At 36.6% G+C, this 21,885-nt stretch overlaps 2 protein-coding genes across 3 annotated transcripts; both read left to right on the top strand.

Annotated features, from left to right (window-relative positions):
- The first annotated feature begins 250 nt into the window (after positions 1 to 250).
- On the top strand, positions 251 to 7,221 carry LOC106034204 (interstitial collagenase-like). Its single transcript, XM_013178187.3, has 10 exons — positions 251 to 409; positions 1,455 to 1,699; positions 1,979 to 2,127; positions 2,215 to 2,340; positions 2,865 to 3,026; positions 3,403 to 3,520; positions 4,189 to 4,322; positions 5,526 to 5,685; positions 6,584 to 6,684; positions 6,916 to 7,221. Exons 1-10 carry the CDS (start codon positions 305 to 307, stop codon positions 7,014 to 7,016), a joined length of 1,401 nt encoding a protein of 466 aa, XP_013033641.2. The 5' UTR covers positions 251 to 304; the 3' UTR covers positions 7,017 to 7,221.
- Positions 7,222 to 13,043: 5,822 nt separating this feature from the next.
- Positions 13,044 to 20,288, top strand: LOC106034203 (matrix metalloproteinase-27-like). 2 transcript variants are annotated; one of them, XM_066989844.1, is made up of 11 exons: positions 13,044 to 13,183; positions 13,257 to 13,294; positions 13,658 to 13,896; positions 14,473 to 14,621; positions 14,720 to 14,848; positions 16,834 to 16,995; positions 17,114 to 17,237; positions 17,962 to 18,092; positions 18,344 to 18,503; positions 19,707 to 19,810; positions 20,039 to 20,288. In XM_066989844.1, the coding sequence occupies exons 3-11, from the start codon at positions 13,751 to 13,753 to the stop codon at positions 20,137 to 20,139; spliced, it is 1,206 nt and encodes a 401-aa protein (XP_066845945.1). In that variant the 5' UTR covers positions 13,044 to 13,183; positions 13,257 to 13,294; positions 13,658 to 13,750; the 3' UTR covers positions 20,140 to 20,288. The 2 variants fall into 2 exon arrangements, with proteins under 2 accessions (XP_066845945.1, XP_013033640.2); XM_013178186.3 differs by having other exon boundaries at positions 13,044 to 13,294.
- The last annotated feature ends 1,597 nt before the right edge of the window (positions 20,289 to 21,885 follow it).

A 21,885-nucleotide genomic window follows, 5' to 3' on the forward strand; every position in this document is an offset into this window, starting at 1 on the left:
ATTTGGAAATGAAATGTAATTTTCACCTTTTATCTGAAGAGTACTTCCTTATTTACTAAATAGACTATGAAATTGCCCAAAACAGAAGGCTAAGGCAAAATAAAGACAGTAACATTAGTTAAACACATTTCATCACTCCCTGATGATGAAACGGTTATTCATCATTTTTACTAATCAGAGGATATTATGCAGCATGAGTCAGACTGTCACTGATTTACAATTTAGCTATATAAACAGAGCTGAAAAGCATGCTCAATAGCTCAAGACTTCAAAGAGTAGCTGAGCCAGAGAGCATTTGACAAGAATGAAGTTCCTTTCGCTTCTCCTGTTGCTGTCTGTGGCTGTCTCCTCTGCTTTCCCTGTGGGTCCAGAAGCAGAAGATGAAGGACAAACCTTAAATCTTGTGGAGGTAAATATTGTCTGGTGCATTTCTAAATGAAACAGAAAGTAGTCTGAGAGACTACTATAACTGCAATTCTTTTCATAGAATATGACTTGAAATTAAAGATGTATCATTTTGCAGGGGTTTCAATAGAAAGCTTTTCCTACTAATCTGGAAAATCTATGAAAATTTTGTGGAAATTACTTACATAAAATTCATCTAAAAATTGCATAACTTCTCTTTTGATGTTTTTACTAAGGTAATAGCATTAATAGAGAAGCATGAGTTCTAGCCACAAGGCTCCAAGGTTGTGCAGAAATAGTCAAAATTGGCAACAGTTTACATTTCAGAGTGTGCTTTGAAACTTGTGACATGACTGGTCTCAGTAACACAAGGGAGGAAACTCACTTGAATCAGAGTCGGATTTCAATATTTTGTTGAATGGATCTTTTTGGAATATTTTTTTAAAGAATGAAATCTATGAGAAACGAAACATTTGTATAGACATAACATGTATACACTATATGTCTCTACGTAATATATATGTCTCTATTTATTGGAGACGACAGTATTGAAATTTAGTATGAATATCTGGTTTTCTAAAATCATATTACACTGCTTAAAATAAACGGTATGACTTGGCAAGTCCTGACTCTCCAGCTGTATTCACCAGCTTTGTCAGGAGTCCTAGCTGTCTGGGGTTTCATTGCCAATCTCTATTTCCTTGAATGGGACAAATGAAGTTATAAATTTCCTCATAAGTTTTGCTACTAAAGTAATGGGTTATAATAAATAAATGTGGAATTAATTATTAATAGCAAATATTAGATTTTAAAGACATTTTCTCCATATATTCCATCCATAAAACAAGACATTTAGATAAGTATGAAAAGTGTAAATCATACCTATCTTTTCATACTGATTCCTGAAGAAAATAATCTGTTCTAGCTTTCGGTAAATACAGAGCTTGTTGATAAAATCATTTAAAAAGACTTAGAAAATTTAAGTGTGACTCAACAGAATACTGATATGCCACAATATAATGCCACTTCTTTTTTGTATTCTGGTTCAGACGTATCTACAGAATTTCTACAATCTTCAAATAGATCACCATCCTCATGTAAGACAGAGGAGTAAAAATCACCTTGTTGAAAAGCTCAAGGAAATGCAAGAATTCTTTGGACTACAGGTGACTGGAAAACCTGATCTTGAAACTTTGGAGATGATGAATAAACCCAGATGTGGTGTTCCTGATGTTCAGCAATATATGTTCACACCAGGGAATCCAAAATGGAAGAGAAATAATCTGACATACAGGTAACTTCCTAATCTGGTTCAAAAAGATATAAATCTCGCATCTCAACTTTGGAAGCCTGAAGTAAAATACATTATGGCATAAATATATCTGCATTGATTAACTGACTTCTTGAAAGAAACAGGCACTCTACTCTAAAAGGCAGTATCTAAAGTGAAGACATTATTGATTTTTATTCATGAAAGAAATACCTAAGATTTCTTACTTTTGTACTAATTATTATTTTTCAACTAAAACTCTGTATTCTTAACATTATATAATGAGTTGGTTTTGCTTTGAAGGATTGTGAATTACACCAGAAAGATGAGACAAACCGATGTAGATGAAGCAATCGAAAAAGCTCTGAATGTCTGGAGCAGCGTGACACCATTGACATTCCAAAAGACTGAGGACAAAGATGCAGATATAGTGATCTCTTTCGCTTATAGAGGTAAAACTGATACCTTTACATAGTAAATAGCCACCTGAAAATATAGAAATAATTTGATTCTAAATGATTTTTTCTTCTTCATTTTAGATCACCAGGACAACTCTCCTTTTGATGGCCCCAATGGGCAGCTGGCTCATGCTTTTCAACCAGGTGAAGGTATTGGTGGAGATGTGCATCTTGATGAGGAGGAAGCCTGGTCAAAAGATGCAAGAGGTAAGGACTCTGTAACTGGATCCATTTATCTAGTTTTACCTTGTAAAATATTTTCATGATACTTAGCTCCTAAGCCTGATTGCAGATAAAATGTGAGTAGGAGGGTCAGAGCTTGTCCTTTTAAATTGCTTTACTCCACACTTCAAAGTTTCATACTATCTAGAGTATTCAAACATCTTCAAAATTTTCATCCCTGTGTTTGTTATGAAGGATTGTTCTGTTGGATCACGGAATATCCAACATCATTGGAATAATCCTTGATCCTGAGTGGTTTACGCAATAATAGGAGAAACAGTATTTTTGTTTAAGACAAGGAGACCATAATCAATGCCCAGCATTCTTCAAGTACTCATATAGACCTTCAGTTACAAAATTTATGAGTTGTAATGTTGGTAGTATTACTTACAGCCTGTCTTGTACCTGTAGCATATTTTGGGAAGATGCATAAAACTTTTTCCCATTTAGTCAACTATGTTGAATACTGAAACAGATGTTACATTTTTCATATGATTCTTATCCCACAGGATACAACTTGTTCATTGTTGTTGCCCATGAGCTTGGCCATTCACTGGGTCTGTCCCATTCAAATGATCCTGGAGCACTGATGTATCCAACTTATGCCTACACGGACCCCAATGAATTCATTCTTCCTCAGGATGACATTGATGGCATTCAAGCTATATATGGTAAGAAAAACTATTTTTTTTAGTATTTCTACTTGGAGGCAGATTAATAGAGATAAGAATATATTTAAAATATATTTATTCCACTAAAATGAGAAATCTAACTGTTTTAAACAATGGATAACAAAAGAAGGAAAATTTCTGGAGGCTATCTTCAGCTGAAGTCCCTTTCTGCAAAACAAACATTTTGGAAAAGATGAACACAACTGTTTTTAGCAATGTCAAAATTCTGCTTTTAATGATAGACATTTAGTTTATATCCATATGCCCTCTCATTCTCTTTAAAGAATGTTCTTGACATCCTTGGACACCTTCTGAACACTGTCTTTATATCTTTCCATATTAAAAGATAAATTTTTCTTCATTTATCTTCCTATAGGACAGATTAATGCTGCAGTGCAGCCTACAGGGCCCAAAACTCCACAAGCCTGTGACCCCAATTTGACATTTGATGCTATTACTACCTTGCGTGGAGAATTAATGTTCTTCAAGGGCAGGTAATACCAATAAGCACATATATTATATCTTATATATATTCAATAGTTTAAAAGAAAAGAAAAATGTAGTCCATGAGGGAAAACTATCATTTTAAATTTAGTACAAAGAGAAACACTAGAAAACCACCATGGTACCCAAGAAAGGGTTCTCAATTCATTAATCTCAAAAGCCTTAATTGACAAGAGCTGTGAAGGAGGTCAGGACTTCCAGGTTGTTTCCCAACTGTTTTGCTGTTATGGCCATTGCTGTGACAGATATGTCTCTAGACTAGATATGGCAATGTATTCATATGTCTCATGCTACAATCTTTTTGCTACAAAAGCAGAGGCAGGACTGAAAGTACCAGTATTTAGGAAGACATATTAGGTGGTTACTGAAACCAACTCAACCTTCCTATCCTACAGAGAAATAGGAGAGCATATATTTATCTTGCCTGATTTTTGGTACTAAACAAGGTGCTAAACTTAAGGGTGCAGTCACACTAGACTTCCTTTACATTCAGTGAAGAGGGATACTCATGCCCTAATGAGTAATTCAGACATTAGACAGAATACATCACTAAGTGGAGGTACTCATCTCCCTCCTGTTATAGTCTGGGAGTAATGATCATTGTTTTACATTTATGATGAGTGGAACTGTTCTAATATGTAAATTTTGTTTTAACCAGATATATGCTGCGCAAACATCCTGAGAGGGCAGAGACAGAGCTCAATTTTATCTCACTGTTCTGGCCAAAATTGCCATCAGGAATTCAAGCTGCCTATGAGAATATTGAAAAGGATGAAGTTTTACTTTTTAAAGGTAATGGAATCTGAACTTCTTTACTTTTTCTGACCATATCGTCCCTTGACCTTTACAAATTATGCAATTATAAAAGTCATAGTGATTCTTTAAGGAAGGCCGGTGAAAGAGTCTCTTATAAAGCTGCAAATAATTAAACCGGAACATGATAGAGCTATAATGTTAGAAGAGCTCTCCAGAAGTCATAGTCCTAAAAAATCTTCCAGCTCTCTTTTAGTTAATGTGCTGAAAAACAAGACATAAAAATTATTTCCCTGCTTCAAATCTAGTTTTCTTCAGGTAACAACATTTAATTTATGCAGAAGGATTTTTGCTGTCTTAACACATCATTCAACTGGCAAATACAGGAATTTGTACATTAATGTTACTGTTCTCACTATTAGCATGGAGTATACTGTTACAAGATTGTTTAGTATGATTTTCACCAAAAAGATTTGAAGTCTAGTTTAAAAAGGGAGTAAGAGAGTTAGTTACTAGACTTTTTTTTTTTTTTTTTCCTCTGGAAAGATATTTCAAAAAATATTTTTGAAATTGTATTTCGAAAGCTAAAGGGAAAAAAAAAAAAAAGACTTTGGGCAATCTTTGGAAAACTGACACGCTTATTAGTGTTTTGTCATATTTTTGAAAAAAACAAGTGTTGGTGAAAAATTACGCTGTGAGAGGAAAAATGTGTGTTCACTGAGAAAAAAAAAATCCTTTTCTTTAAAGTTCTCAAATACATTTTAAATATCTCAAATAACTTCATTATTATTAACTTCATAATGTACCAAATTAAAGTATATATTACCATATATGAAGATGTTCATTGCACCTAAAATTACCAAACCATTTTGATTAGACATATGCATTTCTTAATAGTTTGATGCACATGATCTAGCATTCAAATATTACGTGGATCTATATTCAAATAATATGTTATAAAAATGTAATGAACTTCCAGCATTCCACTCAATGTCAGTGGATTAAGTCATCAGCCTTCAGCCCTCCACAGGTTGTTAACTAGACAAATATATTATGTTCATTTGACCTAGATCTGGGGAAAGTACTAACCATACACCTTGTCATTCTAGTGGTTTTTACTCATAAAAACAAAGGACATTTCCACTCTCTTCATAATGTAGTTCCAATGTAAAGATTAAAACCATTTTCTAAAACAATAAACTGAAATGGCAAAACCAAATGAAACATATTTATATTTTTCAGAGGACAAATATTGGGTTATCAGAGGATATGACATTCCACATGGTTATCCTAAACCAATCTATCGCTTGGGGTTCCCGAAGACTGTTAAAAGAGTTAATGCAGCTTACAGTGACGAGACCACAGGAAAAACATATTTCTTTGTCGCTGACAGATACTGGAGGTAAGGTGTAATATTCATCTACCAGAAAGTGTCTTTTCATTTGTCCCTGAGGATAGATATATTACTATAAAATTAAAATGTAATGATGTAAATCAGGTATGCTCCAGAAATTTAAACAGGTTTCTCTGGGAGTTTAAACATTTAAAGAAGTTACTATGAAATGCCAAGATTTCTATTGGATTTTTTGCCATTCATTAGATTGCTGTAGTGGCAATGTATTTACTTGCTACTGGATGAAACATCTGTTTACTAAAGCAGCTATTTTTTAGTAAATTATTCACTTTTTCTCCACAACACTGATGCTTTTCTGTGTAATGTTATGATACAGTACACTTTTCACTCACATTTCAAACAAAATGAACTACTAATAAAAAGTATTGTAATTGAATTTCCCTTTGAACAGTCAAACTGTACATAATCTCCTATTGTACAGTTGGTATTATTTGTAATTTAAATGTAGCTCATGATATATTTCTGAAAGTACCTGGCTGACAGTAATATAAGTATGCTTCAGGACTGTGCTACAAGTTTTTTTATTCCCACACTTTTTGCTACGCTTTTAGATTGAACTGGATATCCAGTAGCTAGAAATAGAAACACATTTTAGATGCAAGTGATGGCCAAGGCTCTAGATCGTCCAGGAATTCATTAATATATCCGTGGGCTTCATTCTCAGGATCCATGAGAGCTTTGTTACAAACTTGTCTGAAGGCAGGTTTTTTAAATTTCAAGACATTCATCAGAACTTTAATATATAATAAGAATTAAAAATCTACTTTAGCTTATCCTTATAAGACTTAACACTAAGAGTAGAGTTGCATAGGTGTGTGAATTTGCTTTGAACTTTCAAAATATTATCTGCTTCACTACAAATTGTAATGATGTTTCTTGTTTTAAGATATGATGAAAACAAAAAATCCATGGATCAAGGTTATCCCAGGAAAATAGTCCATGACTTTGGAAAAATAGGCAGAGTTGATGCTGCTTTCCAGACTGATGGTAAGTAAAACATATGTTTAAACTGGGTTTACTTGAATATTTGACCTTCTTTAGACAGAAGCATTTATTTTCAAAAACCTGTTATTAGCCCTGAAGCAAAGCAATAGAAATGAAAATAGAAATGAAAGTGAAAAATAGAAAGTATATATGAATGTGGGTTTTTTTTGTTGTTTCTCCCATAATACCAAAAAATCACCTATTAAATATAACTGGATTTAATTTTGCTTTTAGGCTATGTCTACTTCTTCCATGGAACAACTCAGTTCCAGTTTGATCCTCGGTCCAAACGGATTGTCAGTCAAAGGAAGAGCATCAGCTGGTTTAATTGCTAATTGCAATGTTTTTCCATATGCACACTGTATATTTTTATGTGCTGATTTTTTCAGCATTTTATGACTATCAGGTCAGAATGATTTTCTGCCCAGATTTTGTAAGAGTACAGTTTTAATAATTATTAATTGTAATGCAAATGCATTTATATAACTTATTACACTTTCACCCGCTATATTAATATTCCTAATAAATTATATTTGTCATATCATTGTGTCCTTGCTTTTTTATTTGTGTTAATACTCAAGAGTGAAGTCTAGCTTCCAAATACTAAAAAATGTGTTTTGGCATGAAATCTTGGATTTTTATCCCTAGCTAAAGAAAGGATCAGCCAGCTGGCTCTGAGACTTATAACCCCACACAAGTTCTGGCAAAAATCCTATGGGTAATTAGGACAGTTGGTCTAGTGTCAATCCATGAAATTATCAGTCATTATCTAGTGTCAGTCATCATTATCTAGTGTCAGTCTACAAAATCATTAGTGCCAGTCCACAAATGCCACTTCCATATTTGTATTTAAGAACTGAATTTAAGACTGGAAAAATGTATTATAAAGAAGGTTGCTGAAACCTTTGCCCTGCTATCACAGGTAGCCACATTATGTAAGGGGTGGATAAACCTCCTCATTCAGGGAGGCTCTGTTAAGTACTTAATGCTCCAGTAGTTAGTAAATCCCTCCTGGTTTCAGTGGAATAAAGGATAAAGAAGATTGCGTTAAAAATGAGAATTCTTAGCCAAAAATATTTCTGATACAAGAAGTTCATGAAAAAGACAGCTTTATATCCACAGTTTTTATTTTCAAATGTCTTCAGTTAGAATGGTTTCTGAAGGGTTATCCACTTTCTCTCTCTTCCCCCCCCCCCACCTTTTTTTTTTTTTTTTTTTTTGTAGCTCAGCTACCATTAGAAGCCATATGTCCCGTAACAAGATGTATTGTCTCATTCTTCATCTGCATTATGCAACATACATACTTCAGAGGAAGGTTTCAGGTTAATGTAATAGAATTCACAGGATTTTGAGAAAAGAACATATAACCTTATAACTTTTTTTCATTGGCTGTCTGTATTGGAAGCCTATTAAATTGCATCCTTTGTAAATAAATAACAGATGATAATTTTTACCTTCATCAAATTCAAGAGTAAAAATTGATCTAAATTCAAAGATAAGAAACTATAATTGAAAATGGAGGTGAATATATATTATATTCCTTATAAAACCTAACAAATAAATAAATAAATAAATTTCAGTAAATCAAAGACTTAAATTAATAAGTTAATTTATGTGAACCTTGTTCTCACAAAATTCTTTAATTCGAAACTTCAGTAACAATGCTATTTTACATTTTTCTTGTGCAAGCCTGGACAATCCATCTAAAAGCTGTTTTAAATGTTTATGTCTAAACTGATTATGGTTTTTTGGGTTTGTTTTGTTTTGTTTTAATAGAGATCACCTACAGACCTAGCAACAGAAGATTTAGAGGGAAAGATAATACTTCTTTCTGGACAAGGTCTAAATTAAAAAATAAAAATTTGGGGCATATATTTCCTTCAAATGTGAAGGTTGTGAAGTAATTCCAGAATAGCTCCTCAGAGTTAGAGCAGGACCACTAATTCCTCTCTAGAACTAAAAACTGGGGGTACTCATTGGAGCAGAAAAAATGTTAAATGGGGTAAGGAGGTGGTTATGTTTCAAAGGAAAGAGAGAAAGACAGAGAAAGGATAATTCACAGCCCATAAAGATGGAGAGTTTAAAGAGAGGAGAAAGTTATAACAACATATTTTTAGTCCACGCCTTTTGGCATCCTGTAAAGTTCTGATTTTTCAGTTCCCGGGCACATTTTCGGGAACTTGTTTTGTAAATTTTCTTTGAGCAGGAAGACCAAGAGCTCAAAATGAAGCGATTTTTCTGAGAGAAAATTTCCCTCAAGCTTGCATGAGTGCATTTTTTCTTTTCTTGCATGAGTGTAACAATTGCTCCATTTCAGCCACAAAGGACAGCTGGTGCCAGCTCCCTGCACAAGCACCGCTTCCAGTAAGTCTGACTCTGGTTGTCATTACCTGGTAAGTCCATGCAATCACCTGCCCTTTTGATAAGTTCATGGTCCTATTTGCTAAGAACTTTACTAAGGTAGAGTGCTGCAACACTCCCTAGTGTTTGTTATGGTTTTTGTGTGTAGACCCCATTGCTATTAATTGAGGCAGATTCACCCAGGGAGGCATTAAATTGCCTAAACATGTGTTCAATGCATTGGTATCCAAGATGACCATGCAGGTATGAAATAGGACTTCTGGAAGATCAGCACTCCCTAAAGCCCCACAGAGCCTATGCTGTCTCTCGACACCAACATTTGGATGGATGAATCCTGCCCTCACAGAGTGCAGTCTTTGTCAAGGGTTTGTTACAGATCAAATAAATTATTTAAAACATTTGACATTGTCCCATGTTTTTCTGTCAAGCTGAGTAGAGTCAACTTTGTTGAATCCATGGTCAGACTGATAGGACAAGGGGTAATGACTTTAAACTAAACGAAGGTATGTTAATATAAGGAAGAAATGCTTCACAATGGGTGTGGTGAGACACTGGAATAAGTTGCCAAGAGAAGTTGTGGATACCTCACTCTTGGAAGTGTTCAAGGCCAGGTTGGATGGGGCTTTGGGCAACCTGGTGTACTGGGTGGGATCCCTGCCCATGGCAGGGGGGGTTGGAATTATATGATCATTATGGTCCCTTCCAACCCAAACCATTCTATGATGTTACTAATTGAGCCTGCAAAGTAGTGGCTCATCTCAGCTACCTGAACAGGTATCTAGTGCCAATAAGGTGTCTGAATGTTTCCACCTGGCCTCTCAATGCCAGTCTAGGAGCCATGTGTCCCCTCTAGGTCCTGGGTCACAGCCACCAGGCCTGTGTCTATGTCTCAGGTTCACTAGACTGTCTCAAGAGAACAACACACCACTGTTTAGGCAACTAAATTGAAAACTAAATGTTTTCATATGATCTCAGGCTTAGGCTCCCATGATGGTCAATGGTGTTGGTCAAGACATTTGGTGAGCTCCTGAAAGCTGTATCATCCTCTGTTTACATCTTACATGTGGTCAGAAGAAATGCTCTGTAGATATCATCTGACCATATTTATTAGATTTCTGTTGATATCATGCAAGCCTAGACAGTTAACTCACATATAGACACCCACAGTGTGAACTCTTAAGAGATCTAAATCCCTGATTGTATCATATTAAGATGACCATGATGCAGTGGCATTGAGGATTGCTATAGCTCTTTGTGTAGTGTCACTTGGTGCTAGTGATGTGGTGAGGACAGCCAGTGACCTTTCTAAGTTAAAACTTGGGTTACATAGCTGCAGTCTGGATGAAACCTATTCTAGGAAAACAAAGGAAGTCACAAGGCATAACATCCTCTAACTCTAACCAAAGCTAAAGATAAGAAGAAGGAAACCATAACCAACAGCTGTTTCACAGCTACTTCTTCTCTCAGTCCTCAAGGCATGCTATAGACATAATTGTGTAACATCTTTTGTGAGAAACTGCATTTAGACTTCTCTCCCATGAGTAGTGGGAACTGGCTGCTGTGTTGTGCAGGTGGTCAAGTAGCAAAAACCTTACACAGGCTTTGAGTAATGTAGGACTCCATCACCTGGCACATAGGTCTCTTCTGAGCAAATACTAATGTAGCTTGAGCTATTAGCTGAAGCTAGAAGCATAGTTTAAATTAGTTGTTTAAGGTGTTCTACATTCAGTAAAGATGGCAAAAGAGTACCTGAAAAGGGCAGGTCATCCTATCCTAAGACAGCTGACTCAGTCACTCTCTAGAGAGACATATTTCTCCATTTTCTATAGACAAATACTTAACTAATAAATGTATAAAGCTAGGTGCAACGAATCTTATCCTAGCTGTTTTCACTCCCTCTATCCTTCCTCTGCTGTACAGCAGGTAGCTGTGGGAACTGATAGCCAACCACAGCAGGAAAAAAGATAATAAATTCTCCCAGTTCATATCAAATTTCCTTACAATACTGCCTTGATTTTTTACAAAATTAAATTGAAAACAGCCAAAACACCTTTTCCAAAAGGATACTCTAATGCCATTGGTAATTATGCTTCGTGCAAAAGCTACTGAACAGTTTGTTTTTTTTGTTTTGAGATCTGTGCCATATATACAGTCGGATGGTAATGCCTTCTAGCTTTAAAACCATTGAGGCAACCAAATATTTCAGTTTTAAAATGGAAAGCAGAGCTCAAAAAAACAAAATAAAACAAAACAAAACAAAAACCCACTGTATTTCTGGACAAGTGCACAAGGAATTTCTAGTTTCAGTTCTGTGACACTCCCCATGTCAGAAAATTTGTTGTCACAGTTTGTACCTCAGTAACAGAATTAAAAGGGATCCACGTGTCTTGGGTCTCTTACCTTATCACAATAAAATGATAATAATGACAAATTAAGGGAGGTGGGGTTTTTTGTTATTGTAGCTGAGAAATACTATTAACAAGAAAGTTTAACAAACAAGGGTAGATTGTGAAATTTGGGCTAGAAAATTCGTCATTAATGTCTCCAGCTGGAGAAAAGTTGGCTGCAAGTGACAGCAAAAAGCCAGCAATATGAAAACAAGGATTTCCCGAGAAAAAAGCCCCAGTCCAACACAAGGATATTTCCTACAACTCTTTCATAAATGTTGAGCACACACTGTCAGATCTCCTTGGAGGTCCCAAATACCTTCAGCTCCCATTCCTAACAGTGAAAGAGGAAGGTGCTTGGCCAGCACAGGATGAAACCCTATAATTTGTCACAGTTTGTGTGACTTTAAATTTCCTTTATTCTGAATTACTTAAGACAGGAAATAATCATATCCCCTGTGGTTATTGTGGTTAAACTGAAGAAGCCTTTCTTGATGAAAAGGCAGATAGATAGATAGATAGATAGATAGATAGATAGATAGATAATTGATAGATAGAAAGAAAAAATAATAGATAATTGATAAGAAAGAAAGAAAGAAAGAAAGAAAGAAAGAAAGAAAGAAAGAAAGAGAAAGAAAGAAAGAGAAAGAAAGAAAGAAAGAAAGAAAGAAAGAAAGAAAGAAAGAAAGAAAGAAAGAAAGAAAGAAAGAAAGAAAGAAAGAAAAAGAAAAAGAAAAAGAAAAAGAAAGAAAAAAGAAAGAAAGAAAGAAAGAAAGAAAGAAAGAAAGAAAGAAAGAAAGAAAGAAAGAAAGAAAGAAAGAAAGAAAGAAAGGAAGAGAAAGAGAGAAAGAGAAAGAGAGAGAGAGAGAGAGAGAAAGAGAGAAAGAGAGAAAGAGAGAAAGAGAGAAAGAGAGAAAGAGAGAAAGAAAGAGAGAAAGAAAGAAAGAAAGAAAGAAAGAAAGAAAGAAAGAAAGAAAGAAAGAAAGAAAGAAAGAAAGAAAGAAAGAAAGAAAGAAAGAAAGAAAGAAAGAAAGAAAGATGTAAGATTATTCACATCCTTTAGGCTGTCTTATAGGGTAAAGTCTTTTTCGCTTATGGATATCCTGGATTTTACCACTATAATTTAAAGAAAACACACAGCCTTTCCAAAGAGTTTCAGGGAAGAGAAGGTGAGTGAATTGAGCCTTTCTTCCATTTTCTAAAACAAACATTCTCACTTAATGGATGAATTAAAATATTTATTTATTTATTTATTTATTTTTGCCTAGAAATGGCAGTAATTTGTCCCAAAGTTTTAGTTCCTTGGATGGGATGCCTATCTGGTGCATGACCCCCATTCTCAGACCGAGAGTGGATAAGACTCCCTCTACATTTGGAGGTCCCATTTCACACAGGTGGACTGGGACATCCACTGTGCTCCATTGCATCTGACATGAAATTGCTCAGATTCTCTAAAATTCATTCTAAAATATCTAAAATTGAGTGCCAGGTTTGAAATGGTAGCCAAGCAGCTCAGGAGTATTCAAATACTAACTGATTTCAGATGGCTGTGAAATCGGATGGGTTTAATTAAGTGTTATTGTGTCAGCCAGCACAGTGTTATAGGATGTCTGGAGGTAATCAGAGCACGGTAGACTCTGAGTCAGTCTACAGCTGGCTCTACAAAGCACTCTATAACCATACTAACCGGAATGTGAGAGGCGATGCACACAGAGCAGAAAGCAGACTGCTCTCGTACAAGGATGGAAAGGAGTGTAAGAATGAAGACAATTTTGCTTCTTCTTTTAATGTGTGCTGCTGTTTCTAACGCTCTTCCCATCCACCCAGAGAAAGACAACAAAGGAGAAGATGCAAAGCTTGTAGAGGTAACTCTATTGTCCATATCTGAGATCTACAGCCCTTTCCTTTTAGATGTAATCTGCATGTTCTAGCTATGCAGCAGTTTGCTGTCTTTCTGAGGCAATGCTATTTCACAGAATTCTGTTGCCCAAACTTTATTAAAGTAGGATAATTGGTAAAAACTGGAAATGTCAAGTAAATAAGAATCAGAGAAAAATGTGCCTGTTTCTGTTTAGCTGTGATCCTCAGGAAAACAACTCTTGTGCTCTGAAATCACAGGCAGATGATTCTACTAGCACAATACACAAACAATATCAGTCCTAAGTTATGTATTTCAGAGACAGACCAAAATGTGAAATGTGTTTGCTTTATTTTTTCTTTTTCATTAGGACTATTTAAATAAATTCTATACTGTTGAACCAGATCCAAATCAGCTTGGATGGAAAACAAATGCTGAATCGACAGCTGAAAAACTCCAGAAAATGCAACGATTTTTTGGTTTGAAAGTGACTGGAAAACCAGACACTGAGACATTAGAAATGATGAAAAAACCCAGGTGTGGAGTTCCTGATGTGGGTCTTTATGGTGTCACTCTGCCTGGGTGGAAAAAAAACAAGCTGACTTACAGGTAGTATTTCCATAATTGTGTTTCTGTGCTTATATTGTGGTTTTGTGGATATCCACGTTTGTTATATTTAAATGTAACTTCTATAGCAACTGTTTCCATCTGGGAACACAAAAATGCTTTTGTTTCTCCAGCTGTTAGCTAAGTATATTCCTGAGAGGAATCTCTGAGATTCAAGCTGGGTGTTTTACATTTTATGAGTCAACTATAGTATTTTGCCTGTCTTGTATCACTCCTAACTAATATTCTGTGAGCCAAACAGAAATATCAGTTGCACCCTGTGCAAACCCTCCTATCTTCAAAATTTGCTAAGACCAACAGCTTAGTCACAGAATCACGAGGAGACAATTTTCCTCATGCCCAAGAGACCACCCCCTGGATAAAGGCCACTTGGAGAAAAACTGATACTGTGTAAACAATTATTTTTATGCAAAAGACATGTCGGGCAGTTATTATGTTCCTTAAACTTACTCAGTCCAAGATGAGTTTGGGGAGCTATTGGATTACAGGGTAAATTGCTTCTTATACATCTCTGTTCATCATCTTAACAATATTAGAGAAATTCTTTTGTAACCGTAGAATCGTGAACTATACACCAGATATGAGCAAAGACGATGTAGATAAAGCAATCCAGAAGGCATTTAAAGTGTGGAGCACTGTCACCCCGCTGATTTTCACTCGCATTCATGAGGGAATAGCAGATATAATGATTGCTTTTGGGACCAAAGGTAATGGACTGACTGCAAATCAGTGGTAAGACTAATTTAAAGATTTTTCCAGTTGTCATGACATAAACTCAATGTTATTTCAACATCATATTATTTAGCTCATGGACATTGCCCTCGTTATTTTGATGGCCCCCTTGGTGTCCTCGCTCATGCCTTTCCACCTGGCGATGGTTTTGGTGGTGATGCACACTTCGATGAGGATGAAGATTGGACCACAGGCTCAGATGGTATGTAATAAAAGGTTTCTGAAGTGTTATGCCAATAGGAAATTCTTTTCTGATTTTATTTAGCTGAAGGATACACTGAGACAAAGCATAGCACTAACAGTTCAAAGATATTGCAGACCATCCTCAAACAGGAATACTTAAAATGTGATGTGAAAACCAGCCTGATCTACTCTAGACCATATTTACCAAAAACAAACGTACCAACAGGGACAACCCTTTTCAGATATGAGTGCTACAGATGTGCTGCTCTTATCTGGGTGTCAGTGGGGCCCATCCCCACCAAAGCTCCACAACCCGTGATAAAAGCTGGCTCTTTTTCCCCTCCTGGTGCACATGCTGGCACCAAGCCTGCACTAGCACACCCTGCAGAGGCAGCACATCGTGCCTTGCAGCAGCCCTTGGAGGAGGTTCCCTCCATCTGAAACTCATTTGAGCCACCAGTGATAATAAAGAGTCCTCACCGATAATACCAGATAGGTCCCACTATAGCTTTACTTTGCATTCAAGATAGAATGAGCCAATGTGAGGAAGTGTTTTGCAAGTAATTTCAGTTGCCTGCCAGCAGCTGGGAGTTTGAACATGCCATTTTGGCTGCCCACAGGCTGAGATGCAGGGTGGAGAGGTGACTACAAATGTGTGCCACCAGCCCAGTAAACAGAGGGACACCGAGTGTTCAGCCATCCACCTGGGACCCGCCTGCTCCCCTCAGCCCCCTGGCTGGCCATACGGCATGTACTGCCTCTGACAGATCTATCACTACATGGCCATATTACCCTGTTGTATCCACTGTATGCCTTTTCTCATCCACTTTTGGGGATGGAAAACAGCAGAGGCGAACTGGACTGCAGGAAAAACAAGGAGCTGACAAACAGGAAGGTGTTGTAAAAGGACTGCACAAGGAGGAGAGATGAGGGCTTATTGTGGGAAAAAAAAAAAAAAAAAGAGGGTTGATGGCTGGACTCCCATATTGAAAAAATGTAATGCTTCTCCCCACACTGGGAATGAATGGGTCAGCCCCAGCTTTGCTGTTGTTCCTCAACAGCGTGGCTCCAGCAGTGATATATTGCAGAACTTGTTGGAGAGCTTGGGAGGCTCGTGAGAAGGGAGGACAGGAAACGTGTGTGGAAACTTCAGGCTTTGTTTGTTTTTTTGAGAAATGGAAATGTTGTCTTCAGTCAGCCTGTGTTGGGCAACTGATGACAAGTTCTCTGCTCTGCCACAGGCTTGTGATCTTCACTGTTGATATTGCTGGCTCTCGGACAGCAGAGCAGATGATTGTTCTTTCCTAATTCAGAAAGGCATTTTACTTGGAGGGATGCACGTAATTAACTGCACTTTGAAAGAAATCCTATTTTTATCTGTTTACTGTGTTAACATTTCACTGGAAATAAGCATGCATAAGCATAATATTTTTTAAAGATTTTTTATTTGACAAGGCTATAGAGAAGCCATATGCTTAAAATTCTTATTGATAAAAAGGTAAACCATCCAGGTAAAATTATATTTTTCTTTACCTATTCATGACCTCACCTTTCTTACCCAGGTTTGTGGGAGGTGTGGGGAGCTGACAAACAATGACAACTTGGTACCTCAACTGTGCACAGAGTGCACCCTCTTCTCCTTTCCCTGGAGAGCTGTTAGTTTGACATGACTCACTATCTAATCGGCTCTAGTTCAGCTGGGAAACCCTGTCAGGACATTCCTCAGGGCTGCACCCACACTCACCCCCAGACAGCTACTCATGCCACACATGTACTTTCAGTAGGTAACAAAAAGAACAGCAGGAAAGAGGGCCAAGAGTCACGTCCTTCTAATGGTGGAAGAACACAACCTACCTATATAAAATGTAGGTACATGTATATGCATACCCTAGTGAATTACGGTATATTGTATGGAAACCATCACAGCATTAGCCCTGGTGTGCTCAGAATGTATTACCCATTTGCAGACCAAAAGTAGACTGATCTCTATATCCATTTCCTAAGGATTCAATTTGTTCCTTGTTGCTGCTCATGAGTTTGGCCACGCACTGGGTCTCTCTCATTCTAACGACCAGAGAGCCTTGATGTTCCCCAATTACGCCTACGTCAGCCCCAGCGAATTTCCTCTCTCTCCAGATGACATAAGTGGCATTCAGTCCATTTACGGTGAGTAAAATCTACTGCTTAAAAAATAATAAAAATAAATAAAATAAAAAAAATCCATTCATACATGAAAAACTTAATGTTTCTACAAATGTGGTGGATTCTAAAATGTCTCCCTTAGGTTCTCCAACAAAAATCCCAGATAAAAGCCCACCCATTCCTACATCACCTAAAACCTGTGGCTCCCAGATATCTTTTGATGCTATAACTACACTCCGACGAGAAATCATGTTTCTAAAGGGCAGGTAAATATTGATATGACGATTGACTCTGTGAAGTTTGTGTTTTAGACTGAATACTCTGGTGGTTAGCATGACCATGATTATGGGATTTATAATGAGACAGATGGATAGATTTCAGAATCAATTGTTCACAGAAACAAAACTGTCAGCAGATAGGAGTTATATTAATATTTTTACAGGATCCCCTGACAAAATAGGCTGATTCTTATTTTCAGAAAAAAACTTGGCCCCAGTACAGTTTTATTCCCAAAAGTATAGATGGTTACAACAAGCAGTGAAATGAATAATTGCTGCAACCAATTCCAAATAAATTAGTATGCTCTACAATACAGTTGAACCATTATCTCTTCCAGTTACCTATGCAAGCCCTAAGTCTTGTATTTGGGTATACAAAGAATAGCCAGTCAGGCTCCCCTGGGACCCTATACCTCTCATATTACACAGTACAACAGCAATCTGAATTCGGTACTTGCTTGTAGGTGATATTATTAATCAATCAATACCATGATAATTACCAATGAGGGTAATTCCACAAAGAAGTCAGGAAAAAAAAAAAAAAAAGCCCTATTTCCCACAGAGGGGAGTTTTCCTTTCTGACACATCAACCCAGGTAGTTCCACTGACAAGAAAGAACTTGTAAATCACGATGCTGTTCACATTCTTGTGCATATATAGAAACGTCTGTGGTTTATTATTTACTACAAAAATTGTTTCATATTTTAATCAGACACTTGTGGCGAGTCTATCCTGATAACTCAGAAGTTGAACTTGAATTAATTTCTGCCTTCTGGCCAACTCTGCCATCTGGTATTCAAGCAGCATATGAGAACATGAAAGATCAGATCCTATTTTTCAAAGGTGAAGTATGAGATTTTCTTTAAATTTTTCTTACCTTTAGTTTTGAAGGAAAATGAGGGAAGAAGGGTAGCTATATGTGCATGAAATTCAATTTTCAAATTAAAATAAATAAATAGATAAATAAATAAATAACACTAAGGGTCTTTCATCTAGTTTTCCTACAACCTACACTGAGAAAGTATGTTTTTCTTTCATTTAGTTTCCCAAAATCAATGGTAAAACTTTACCTTTTTTTTTTTTTTTTTTCATAGGCAATAAGTTCTGGGTTATCAGCGGATATCAGGTGTTGCTTGGTTATCCAAAGAACATCAACACACTGGGCTTTCCTAAAGGTGTTAAGAAAATTGATGCAGCAGTTTGTAATAAAAATACAGGGAAGACAGACTTTTTCATAGGCGACAAGTACTGGAGGTATGAAAAAGAGACAAATATTTTGTTATGATTGACTCCAATATAATCTGTATGCAATTAAAATTGCACATTAGACATTTATAGAACATTAGGTAACACATAGAAATGTCTTTTTAACTCTTGCAGAGAGAATAATATAGCTTTGACTTTTGAGAGTTTAATGGTGTGCTAAAACAGCCATTTAAGATAAGAACTCATTTTGATGCATTATACCCAGAAGCTGAAAAAGTTCCTGCATGTAGACTATTTTTACAAACAAACAAACAATTATCTCTAGAAAATAAAGAAATGAGAGAGAGCCTATTTCAGCAGAAGGCTGGCTGGGACAGCTTGTACAAGATTTCTGTGATTTCTGAAAAGTCCTAGATTACTTTACCTCTTTCAGAAAGGTACCAATCACAGTTCATTTCCCTTCCTTTGGCTGATTAACATTAGATTTACAATGTGCTTCTTTTAAATCCTATTCACTATCTGTACGAATGATTCCCTATTCTTGAACACTAGGCAAACAGAACTAAAAAGTCAGCTTTGAGAAGCTGATCGAGTCCTCCTGTGTGCAAGGGTAACTGATGCAAAGGCTTCTGCAGGCAACCAGGAGCATGTATGGGTCAAATACACTTTGTTATGACTATTTGTGGGGCTACTAGTGAGACATGCAGTGTCAGCTGGATTTTTGGCCGCATGTGGTTTCCTGCCCTTTGTTTTTTATAGTTTTGTAAAGAATGTTCACAATATCTTGCACTGCTATTTTTCTGCCTTGGTCACAAGACAAAGGCATGTAAGAAAACCACAGCATGGATTTCTTACCTAGTAACACCCATTCTCTTAGTCTCAAATCCTTGTGAAAGGTATTTCTTGTATCCAACAAGAAGTAAAACAAAGGTTTGCTTGTTTACTTGTTTTTTTCCTCAAATTCTTCAAAAATTTGTTTCCTCAGATCTTCAAGAACCTTAGTTCCTCCTTTCATCCCTCAAATTCAGTCCCATCTTATAAAAATTGTCCCAACTTGATTTGACCTGAAGTAAGTCAGTTTCCTCCCTTCTATGTACAACATTATATCAGAGTCTAAGAGGAGTATAAAATTCATGTAAAAAAATTGTGCAGTCACTATAGAGATGGTGAATACCATTCAGCAACTGCTTCATTCTTTGCAGAACTGGTGTCTAAATTCTGTAAAGCTACGTCTCCTTTTATATGATTTAGGTATGATGAACACAGCCAGTCCATGGAGAAGGGTTATCCTAGACGGACAGTCAATGACTTTCCAGGAATTAGCCAGAAGGTTGATGCTGTTTTCCAACATAAAGGTAAATGAAACGAGCTTGGGCTTTTAAGTAAAATCAGTTTACTTTTAAAGAGCACACATTCTGGAGTTATTATTGATGTCGTTATTGGTGTATTCTGCAAAAGATAGAACTGAACAGATGCTCTTCTGTGTGCACAAAGATGGTGTTATGTTGGACATGTATGACACTATGTTAGAATGAAGCTACTTCTTGTTCGCATAATTTAATGTCTTACTTTTTTGTTTCTAGGATTCTTCTACTTCTTCCATGGATCAAGGCAGTGGGAGTTTGACCCTACTGCTAAAAAAGTTATCCGTGAAATGAAGAGTAACAGCTGGTTTAACTGTTAATATCATTAAACTTTCTTATACATAACAAATGAGAATAAAGTCATTCTAGATTTCTCAAAGGCTGTTCATGTATACACTGCTATATGGCAGAAGCAATGGGACTACTTTTCATATATGTTTACTATTTTAATAAACTGGTATGTAAGCTCTTACTGTTCCCCTCATTAAGTGCAAAATGTACAACATAATTTATTGTTTTATACTTGGGGAGGAGGGGGGACAAATCATGTGGAAATAAATAGTTCTAAGTTTGAAGTCAAATATTCTCTTATTCATCTCTTGAAGCCATTTTATATTTCTAAGACGGTGTGAAAGACTACATATTAATGTGCCAGCTCTAGTTTTCAGATATTCTTCCAACTTAGGATATTTATATTTTCCTTTTGTCCCCAAACATCTTCAAGAACCAGGCTTTTTATTACTTGTTTATTCTTCTGTCTCATCTCCTGTCTTCTCTTGTCCTGTTCTTTGGCTATTGAAACCTTGTTCCTTTCCCATCAAATCAATATTGTGCCACAAAAATGACCTCCCCGTCCCGGTGTCCAAATATATTTACTCACCCTGATATGTTTTCCCAGCATATCAATTACCATTTCATCAGCGGCTGTTTGGGACCAATTCACAAATCTTTGTGGATCTACTAATGACATCCTTCACAAATCAGACCTGTCCTAATCAAGAAATATACTCATTTACCATGTCATAGTGCTCAACCTTTGCTCTGCTAGTACAGTACATGTGCTCCAAGTACAAAATGCATTATTACATGCTGTCACTGTACACAGGGCAGACTCCCCACAAAACCAAACCAAAACTATAAACTCACAGTCATATCCTCTTCAAGTATTTCCTTTACATTTAATTTTGGAAAGAGGCCCAGAACAAATTGCCAAATGCTTGGCTATATCATGTGCACAGCTGGATATATCTGAGAATATGGTCTCATTAGTATTGGCTTGTCCTCCTGCTCCCTAGTTCTCATATGTCTGACTGTTTTACACACCTATTCTGTGTTCAAGTAAAAAGTTTCTTTTTGCTATGTGTTTTTACAGTGCCAGGTGCAACAACGCAATGATTGCAACCTGAACCTTACCTACTCAATTTGGTGTAAAGGGTGCTGTCATTATGTTGCTGCTATTATTATGAGAGACCCTCTGGCTTGTTTTCCACCAGGAAATCAAAAGAGAGGCTCAGATATGCTGTCTTACTGATCTACAAAGGTAGTTAAGGTGAACAGCAGCATACTCTATAACCCTAACAAAATTTAAACATAAAGTGGAGTAAAATGGTAGATGCTTGAGTGAGATTCATCTCACAACTTTAGCTTTCTATCTCTCTGTATACTTACTCTACACGAATTAGGGAAGATCCCTGTACAGAAAGAAGAGGGAAGTTCTCCACAATGTTACTCATCTCATTCTAAGACTGTCCAAGGGCAAATCAGTACCTCCACCCCCTGGAGAAAGCGTCTCTTTGCAGAGGCAAGCCAGTCAACTCAATTAGAGTAGCTAAGTTTTCAGACAGCCAACGTTTATTAAGTGTGTTGAAAAGACTAGTGTCTTTGCTGGTATATTTTAGTTTTTATGGGATCCAAAACAGAAGGACATGCTATTTTTATCTTCTCTGATGTTCACTTTCTGGTGAGATAAATCATCAGCTTTTAATATGACCACAAACCAATGTTAAAGTTGAAGGCACCTGCTTGGACCACCACTACCTGTGGAGTGGCCACAACAGACAGGAGCA

This window comes from Anser cygnoides, chromosome 1 (genome assembly GCF_040182565.1).
Source record: "Anser cygnoides isolate HZ-2024a breed goose chromosome 1, Taihu_goose_T2T_genome, whole genome shotgun sequence".
NCBI lineage: Eukaryota > Metazoa > Chordata > Aves > Anseriformes > Anatidae > Anser > Anser cygnoides.

Coding starts and splice junctions, on each gene's coding strand:
- LOC106034204 (XM_013178187.3), top strand. CDS start 305: ATGAAGTTCCTTTCGCTTCTCCTGTTGCTGTCTGTGGCTGTCTCCTCT. Junction 410..1,454: donor AAACCTTAAATCTTGTGGAG/GTAAATATTGTC, acceptor ATTCTGGTTCAG/ACGTATCTACAGAATTTCTA. Junction 2,128..2,214: donor GATCTCTTTCGCTTATAGAG/GTAAAACTGATA, acceptor TCTTCATTTTAG/ATCACCAGGACAACTCTCCT.
- LOC106034203 (XM_013178186.3), top strand. CDS start 13,133: ATGCACACAGAGCAGAAAGCAGACTGCTCTCGTACAAGGATGGAAAGG. Junction 13,295..13,657: donor AAGATGCAAAGCTTGTAGAG/GTAACTCTATTG, acceptor CTTTTTCATTAG/GACTATTTAAATAAATTCTA. Junction 14,849..16,833: donor TTGGACCACAGGCTCAGATG/GTATGTAATAAA, acceptor CCATTTCCTAAG/GATTCAATTTGTTCCTTGTT.